Below are 9,670 nucleotides of genomic sequence, written 5' to 3' on the forward strand. Positions count from 1 at the left end.
TTTTTACTCCTGTTAGGATTGTGTCTAAAGTTTCTTGGGGAGTGTTATAAAAATTTTCCTTTCTTTATACTTGCAATATTGGTGGGCGTAGCATGTATAATACTAAAGTTATGAGGTTTTGCTTGTTTAGACTTAAAATCGATCTTTTTGGGCGACCCCCAAATTTGTGCATTTGCAGTTTTTTTCGTGAGAATCATAGCAAATCCGTGACTATAACCCTTTTCTTTTCCCGAAAAAAAAAACTGTCTTGTTTTTTTAGTTATGAAACTTCCCTACTTTTCCAATTGGTTCACTTATTCCTAGTATTTCAATTTTGTAATCCATTTCGTTACAGCAGTATGTAATTTACCCATTCTTTCATTTTCCTACGTTCCACGTTCCGTTTTTTAATGGTTCTTAAATTAATTTTTTCTTTTTTTTTTGTTCCAGATGCATATTTAACTTGTCAGCCTGGTTGCCCATGACAACGCCCCTTGATAACCCCCACGCGGGGCGATATGGTTTTTAAATCATTGGGTAGAGGTTGCAGGGAAAAAAAAAGTTGAGTGAACCCCCCAGGCTCCTTCTCAACTCGAGTCCCCAACTAATGGGAGGAACGATCTCTGCCGTTTTTAAAACAGTTACACTGAAATACCCCAGACATTTTTTGGTAAAACATAGAACCGAAGGGTTTTACCAGATATCACTGCCCTGCTGCCGACAGTTTCCCCGAAACCCTGTATAGGGGTAATAGGGTGCTATCCTTTGTTCAAGGGAACCCCGGGGTGCAGTTTATTGTCTTACCCAGGACAAATATATACTCACACACATATATAAAATTATATATATATATAATATATATATATATATTTTAATAAAATATATATTTTAAATAATATATATACATAAAACCCTATGATACATCACAGACACAGACAACACCCACACGCATATAATATATTTTAATTACACTTTCATCCAATATATAATATATATATATATTATATATATATATAATAATATATATATTATATAATATTCTTTTTTTAAAAAGCCATTCTTCCAGCAGTAAAACCCTTTCTCAATCATTACTGAGAGGTATAGGGCAGTCCCTGATTGGATCCCTTTTCCCAATCAATCGCGGTTTGTGCCACAGCGGTGACGACCCCACGAACCTACGTTTGACTTCTAAAAGCGATATGCGATTTCTGGGGGCGGGGCAGCAGTCAGAAGCAGGCTTTTTATGGCTGCCGCGGGGGAAATTGAATCGGGCCACGAGGGTCGGAGCCCTTTGCTCAAACCACTGGACCATCGCGACAGTAAAAACCACCCCAAAACGCACCCCAACCACAACACACACACACACACACACACACACCCCAACACTACACACACACACACACACCCCACACAAAACACACACACACACACACACATATTTTAAAAATATATATAAATATATATATATATATATATATATTATATATATGTTTGTGTTTGTGTGTGGTGTGAGTGTATATATATTTTTGTATTTGGGGTGTGTGTTTTTGGTTTATCATACTCCCCTATTATATTTTAATATATATATATATATATATTTTATATATATTATATATATAATATATAATATATAATACATATATACACCCACACACAACACACACAATATTATTATTATATATATAATATATATAAAAATATATATAATATATACATATTATATAATATATATATATATTATAATATAATAATATATAATATATATATTGTGTGTGTGTGTTTGGTGGTTTGTGTGTGTGTGTGTGTGTGAAAAGGGAGATATCATTTACACTGGGGTCCCCTAAAAATAATGCTGCTTTTTAAATTATTGACTTTTTATGAATATTCAGCCCTTTTTTCAAAATTGTGGTTTGGATAAGACGTTTTTTATTTCCCTTCATAACTTTAAGTTTTTGACAAGCAAAAACAACAGCACATAACTATTTTTCTAAAACTAGTCTACGCAGCTGTAGACGATTACTGATTGGTTGAATTCCGGATCCATTTAAAAGTATTCTTTTTTTTTAAGGATCGTTTAGTTAACCACGGGAAAAATATTTTGTAAATCGCATAGTTTTCCTCCACAACGAATTTAAGATATCTTTTCCTCCTACAGCTGCAGCAAATCAGCCGAGGAAAAGATGAGTTGACAGTGACTGAAACACAGCCAAGCCCGGCGTCTTGAAGATATTGAATTTACACGGTGCTTTGTGTACTCGTGTTAGTCATGTCCTCCGGCGTGATCAGGAAGACATATCTGAATATGATTCTGAGTAATAGATCTGGAGCAAGTATACGTCCACCTGTTTTTAGTGGCGTACAAATATGCATTTCTAATAATTTCCATTTTTTTTCTTTGGTTGCACAGAATGCCAAATTCTTTTTAAAATCCAGTTTAAATAAGAAATTATCTTTACCTTGAACACTTTTTCTGTTATGGAAACTATTGCTACATGTGCAAGCACAAGCTTATTGAAAAAAAATACACACACACACACACACACACACACACACACACACACACAACCCAAATTATATTATATATATTAATATAATATATATATATTATAAAATATAATATAATATATATATGAAAAAAATCTTTTTTTTTCACAACAGCCATTTATTCCACTGCAGGAAAACGGCCTCTCCAATTCATATTTTTAGAAAAATTTGGGAGTTCACCCTTTTCCCCATTAGATGCCCTTCCAACAACCCCGGTTTGGCGTTTAACCCCAAAAACACACACACACAAACGTTTCACAAAACACACACACACACCCCACAACCAAAAACACACACCACACACACAACACACACACACACACACACATACACACACACACACACACACATCTATCACTCTCTCAAGACTAAAAAAATCTTTAGTCGGTCTTATCCGATGTCTTAACCGAAGTCAACGGGAAGAGCCTCCTTCATAGGATAGTTCGGTAAATATTCCTAGTAACAAAACGGCATGCCATTCCCGAGCAGACGCAGGCTCAGAGACGGGGCAGAGCCCGCAGAAGCGCAAAGCCTCGAAAGCCCCAGGCCGGGGCAGAGGGAACGACTCTCTGTGACCTAAAAGGTTTTTGTCCACTAAATCGCTGCTATCTGAAAACACTGAACGAACGAACATTCACTTCTCTCTCTTTTGTGAATGTTTGCGGATGGCGCACGGGCTGCTTTATGCTCTATCGGTTCTGTAAAAAAAATTGATCTTGTGACTTGAAAAGCGTATGACTAGATTCAGCCAGCTTCTTCAATGGATTGATGCGATATGGAGCAGTGTGCGGATACGGCTGAGCTTTTATGACAATGAGTGCAAATGTAAATTTCTATCACCGAACATTTTTTTCATCGATTTATACGTTTCCTTGCACCTCTTAGGATGCATGCGGAACGCGTCTCAGACAACCATTACAACGTTCTTCTTGTTTAATTTCTGTCTTGACATCTGGATTGTTTCTTTTAATAAACAGAATAACAGGAGTTCATGTTTTTACAGTTTAGTAGTGTACGTCATCATATTTGCGGCCGTACTATATTATATATATAAGGATGCTTGTATGACTACTGGGCCCATCTTGTAAACATTCGTCTTGTCTTCCTCCGTTTTCTGAATGGGGATTTGAGGCCGCTCGCCGGCCTTTATTTGCGATTATAGATTCACAGCAGCTGCCTCCTCGGAAGCATGCCTCTGTTTGTTTACAAGGAAGCGTATCGTTATAAACCGAGACGGTGGTCCTCTTGCAGAACATTTGCGCAAAAGATGACAGAAAAAGTGTGAATGGGAAAGGACCTTAACAGCCTCGCAAGGCAAGTCAGTGTTCTGAACCTAAAAAACAAAGTTAATAACACAAAGAGGTAGTATCAATAGATGTCTTTATATACATACAGGGGTCAGTTATGTGCAAGCAAATCTTACAACTAGATAACGGAATCACTGTCTAAGAATGTCTGAGGTTGACTGAGGTCTCCGGGGAAACTGAGCTTTCTGGGGCCTTCATCATCACCCTGTGACGGCCAATGACTAAATAGCCCAAGGAGTCGCGCTAGCAGACGTTGAACATAACTCCCGGATAAGTGCACAAGATACGGACTGAGATAGTGACAGATCTGTTCGTGGAGAAGGTGGTGACGGTGACGGTAGTGCTGCTGGTGCTCCATACAGTGAAAAATACTTTCTCCGAAGTATCTTGTTTGTCTTCCGCCTCCGTGAGACTGCTAGAGAGTTCCTCATCCACTTCCCTGAGTGGAATATCGAGTTTCCTAGATCGGCGGAGTTTTCTTCCCTGACACGCTTGGAACGCGGCAGCTGCTGAAGCTTTGGACAAATAAAATCAGTGAAGTCTTAAAGAAGGCAATATAGTATTATACTCCAAGTTGTACACGCATTATTCTGATCATACAAACAAACAAATCCAAGATCTATGTCTAATATAATAAAACATATTCTTTAGACAGCAGTTCTAATAGTAGTGAGATTACCACGAGCAGATGGACACTCATATAAGACTTACTGTAGCAGCTGTAAAATACTGTGGATGTAAATGATGACACGAAAGTCCATGTGCGCGTAGAATACGACTTGACGAAGAATTTGGCATTCAGCTCTGCAAAGGAAGGGCAAAGCATCTGTTACCTAAAACATAAAATAAATAGCAATTCATGCATATATGTATATATATGTATATATATATATATATATATATATATATATATATATATATATATATATACATATATATATACGCACACACACACACACACACACACACACACACACACATATATATATATATATATATATATATATATATATATATATATATATATATATATATATATATATATATATATATAATGTATACATTATATACACAAATGTGTGTATATATATATATATATATATATATATATATATATATATATATATATATATATATATATATATGTGTGTGTGTGTGTGTGTGTGTGTGTGTGTGTGTGTGTGTGTGTGTGTGTGTGTGTGTATATATATGCATACAAATATGTCTATATATAATATATATACATATATATATAGACATATATACATATAAATATATATATTATATATATTATATATATCATATTTACTATATATATGATATATATAATATACATATATATATATATATATATATATATATATATATATATATATATATATATATACTGTATATATTTATCACACACACACACACACACACACACACACACACACACACACACACACACTAAGATCTCGCATCCAATGAGTTACAGGTGCCCAAAAAGCTCCAGGGGCGGTCGAGCTCAAGGTCTATATAAATGCTTCTATAGACCTTGGTCAAGCTGTCCAAATGTGTCACGAGGCGCTGCGACCAGTAGGCGAGGGCTGCAGGACGTTCGCTTCGCCTCGCGGCCTGGTTGTAAAATGGCTGCCAACTTAGAACCTCAAAATTATATCCGTCTCAGCTGCAACACGTGTTTCATTTTGCCTTTCTTTTTAGTTATTAATGTGTGCGAGATAGAAACCGTCGACATGAGTTTCGAGCCCTTACTACATTCTCAACCAGGAAAGTATTCATCTCTCTCTCAAGTCTCTGCGCCAAGGACAGCTGATAGATGCAAGATGCATTGCGCGGCGAGACCGTTCCCCCTGAGCGTTTTGGGCCGGAGCGAACGCACTGTGCAGAAAAGCTCACGTAAATGAAAGGCATTAGAAGTGAATTCGTAAAATGCGAATACATAAACATGTGGGAAAAACTGTGATCAATGAAACAAAACCGGTCCGATCCTTAATTCTGACATATTTTCAATTATTATGTATTACTAACATTAATTGATTAAAGTTATGCAACCATACATAGTAATAAAGATACAAGAGAGAAAATAAATATAGTATGACTAGTTCACCGGTGGATGAGGTATCTGAGAAAGACAAACGGTGGTTTCTGAGGCAGGAGGGACGCTACTGTGCCCTCTCCTCCCTCCTCCTCGCCTCACCAACACCACCTCCCCAGCGCCTCCCTTCTCTTCCTCCTCACTGCCTCTTGCGATCCGGTGATAACTCACTGAGCTCCTGGCTAAGTTTCTGCAGCAAAGATAACCCCTTTCCCGCCCTCAGAGACTGATGCGCCGGTACTAAGCAGATAGTCTTCCAACTGTCTATTTTTTCTTTTCTTCCGAGACAGGTAGCTTGACGTAATTTTGTTTTCTTTTTGGCTTTCCTCTCCTGCCATCGCCAAAAGATCTGCATCTCCCACCATCTCTTCGGCATTTTTCGTTTCCTCTGGCTGCAACAATTCCGCTACAAGGAGCTGAGTAGTACAGTTGCCGAAATTAGTTTCTGTAGTCCTGGTAAACTAACCTACCAACTGGCAACACCTTTGTCTTCAGAAAAGTGTTAATCTTTCTGTTTATGCAATATTCTGTATCCAGGATATTCAGTCGTGTCGCGCAGAGGGAGAGCTCGTTAATTAATGAAACGGCTGTTATGGGCGAGCTGGTGGTTCGATCACTGAGAGGGCGGGCAGTACGACCATTGAAGGGCAGAGGATCGCTAGCGGGCGGGGAAAGCTCAAGCACCGGCCGGTAGCTCAGCCTCGATGGGCTTTTGTGGTATTGCTTTGTGTGCATGGAATGGTTGCCATTAAAGACAACGAGAGGCAAGCATCCTTTTCTTCCTTCGCCTTGGAACCACAACCTTAGTAGTAGTGGTAGCAGCAGCAGGAAATAAAATGTGTATTAGTGAATGTCGTTTACGTGAATGATTGCTGGAGCTGTTTCAATGTAAAGAAAAGTTCTCATCCGTTCCAACAGACACACCCCGTGGTGCGTTTTCAAGCTATACATGCGTAGTATCTATTCCGTGAATACACTGTTCAGTGTTTGTAACAAACGCTGCGACTGGCCAACGATATTTCGCACATATTGTAACAGAACGAACATCAGCCACTAAAAAAGTATTTATTACTGAGAGCGACGCACGGTATCGAAGTCCCAAAACCAAGGTATCATGCGAACCCAAAATCCAAACCTAACCTTTCCTACCTTCTATTTATTCCTTAGATAAGGGGGGGCAACACCCTCCTGCCCCCCCCCCTCCCCTTTATTAGCACTTGTTGTTTATCACTGTTATTTTTTATTAACTATAAGATGGCACTGTTCACGGAAATTGTGCAACTGGTCACTTCACGAAAGTTACGATCGCTAAGCATCCGTTACAATGTTTAATCTCAATTCAATATTTGATTAAGAAATGCGTTTGTAAGGGTGTATATAAAAATTTCCGTCAACTTTATACGTGTAAAACACATCCTGTTGAGAAGATACGACATGAATCACATCACTTTTTCTGTAGATGATTCAAGAGATCTGGAGTGTACACCCAAGTCACATTGAATGATTTTCTTTTTAAAAAAATCAAGGCTTGAATAGTAGAAATTTAGGTCAGATGTTTCCGACAGGTCGCCAAAGATAGCGACATCGTGCAAACTCAGGTCGATTTAATGCTTCAGTAAATGCAATACTTCAAACTTCACATTTCATATATGCATTTCTTTCTATGTTCTTGGGATGAAGTTGTCTTCAAATACGCCATGATACCGTCCTCATCAGTTCTTAGTCATTGAGTTGTTTTTAATAGATCTGTGAAGAGAATTTATTTAATTAAACGAACATATTCCAGGATATTACAATTTTTGAAATATACCGTAAAAATATGGTACATACTGATCTATTCATTTTGCATGGATTTTCTTTACATTCCTCTGCTTTTGTCTGCGTGTCTCTCTCTTCCACTCTCCCCCCCCCCCCTTCTCTCTGTCTCTAGCTCTCTTTCCTTACACCATCCCTTTCCCCCCGCTCTGTGTCTCTCTCTCTCCCCCTCCCTCTCTCCCTCCCCCTCTCTCTCTCTCTCTCTCTCTCTCTCTCTCTCTCTCTCTCCCTCTCCCTCTCCTTCCCCCTCTACCTCTCCTTCTCCCTCTACCTCTCCCTTTCCCTCTCTCCTCCTCCCTCCCTCCCTTCTCTTTCTCTGCTTATAAAAATACAAAATTAATAATTGAACCCTTGTAGTGACAACCGGAGCTCTGAAAGACGGGTCATGCCTTGAAGCGAACAGAGAATCCAGCAATGAAAATGCAGTCTTACATATGTATGTATAGGCATGTATGATTTATCAATCTGTGAATTGATCAAACTATCGTTGATTAATTAACCAGTTTTTAATTTTATATATATATATATATATATATATATATATATATATATATACATACATACGTATATCAGAGAGAGAGAGAGAGAGAGAGAGAGAGTGAATAAGCACAGCCTTCCAACAACCAAGTGTCTGCGTGTGTGTGTGTGTGTGTGTATATGTATATATACACGTACCTATATACATATATATACATATACATACATATATATGTATATATACACACATACATATGTATATCCATCTATCCATATGTCAATCAATCTAACTACATACTTACAGCACACACACAAAGTCAAATATACATAGAGGCACACTCCGGCACATCTCACCTGGCTCGTCCTTGAGCTCCTCAAAGGTGGTCGACGCCGCCACGCAGCACATCGTCGTTAAGACTAGGATCGTCGCCTTGAACTTCTGGAAATCATAGGTATTGCTTAGAATTATTTGCTCGTCACGTGTTCAACGGATGTGCAACGGATTTTATTACAAGTAGTAGGTCTATAAAACCGTTCTCTATTATTATCATTTTGTTGTTGTATTGGCGGTGTATTTATTGTTATTTTTATTGAAATTGTTATTGTTATTACTTTTGTTATTACCATTATCCCTAGTATTATTATCTTCACCTTCATCATTATTAGCCATATGATTGATTTTTCATAACCCCCCGACAGTCCATTACACTGACAACACTTTCCTATTCCAGCATTGTCTCCAAAAACAAGTAGGCAGAGTTTCCTTCTGCAGCCACCTTGTCACATTTACAACCAAATCTCAAGCTATAGCATCATCAACCTTGACTGACTTGACTAGCAAACCCACTCCTGTCCAACCTCATCCCCACTCAATACTTGTACCGTCTCCATCTCCCCAACAAACTGTCTGTCTACGACAGGAAGCACGTCGACGAGGTTTTTCTCTCATTCCCTACTTCAAAAATGACCTTCGCTCTGCCCATCCTCTCCTCCGTCAACCTCCCCCTCCACCCCTCAAACACTTGCCCCCTCTTCTTCCCCTCACAAGAAAACCTTTTTCTCAGACCTTTCTAACCAATTCTACTGCGTAAACTCTCGAAGACATAAACAATATCTAATCATGACCAAAGATAACATGCTTACACCGCATATTCCCATTACACCTCTTCATCCCACTCCCTCCCAACACCCTGCATCACCCCATCCCTTCTTTACCCATTGTCCCTCCCGCTTCCTCCTGGATACACATGCGACCATTTGTCACAACAGCCCCATTCCTGAATTTTCTCTTGACTAATTTTCTGAAACTTTCTCATTTGCTAATCCCTATCTTACCCTAGGGCATCTTTGCAAAATTCCACACTTCTTCCTTGGGCAACTAATCTAATCACCCTTGTTACTCCCTGCCTTCCCGATCTGATATACTTCTATTGTGTAGCACATTTAATCA

At 38.6% G+C, this 9,670-nt stretch overlaps 1 protein-coding gene across 1 annotated transcript in view; it reads right to left on the minus strand.

The window, feature by feature from the left end:
- Window positions 1-3,886: 3,886 nt before the first annotated feature.
- Window positions 3,887-9,670, minus strand: part of LOC119574890 — a 7,204-nt gene continuing 1,420 nt past the window's right edge. The window contains exons 2-4 of the mRNA XM_037922163.1: window positions 8,575-8,659; window positions 4,542-4,634; window positions 3,887-4,345 (exon numbers count right to left, since the gene is read on the minus strand). Coding sequence (XP_037778091.1) covers window positions 4,074-4,345; window positions 4,542-4,634; window positions 8,575-8,659 — 450 coding nt within the window. The 3' untranslated portion in view covers window positions 3,887-4,073. The remainder of the gene's footprint in view (window positions 4,346-4,541; window positions 4,635-8,574; window positions 8,660-9,670) is intronic.

The sequence above is a fragment of the Penaeus monodon genome, chromosome 7 (assembly GCF_015228065.2).
Source record: "Penaeus monodon isolate SGIC_2016 chromosome 7, NSTDA_Pmon_1, whole genome shotgun sequence".
In the NCBI taxonomy this organism is placed as follows: domain Eukaryota; kingdom Metazoa; phylum Arthropoda; class Malacostraca; order Decapoda; family Penaeidae; genus Penaeus; species Penaeus monodon.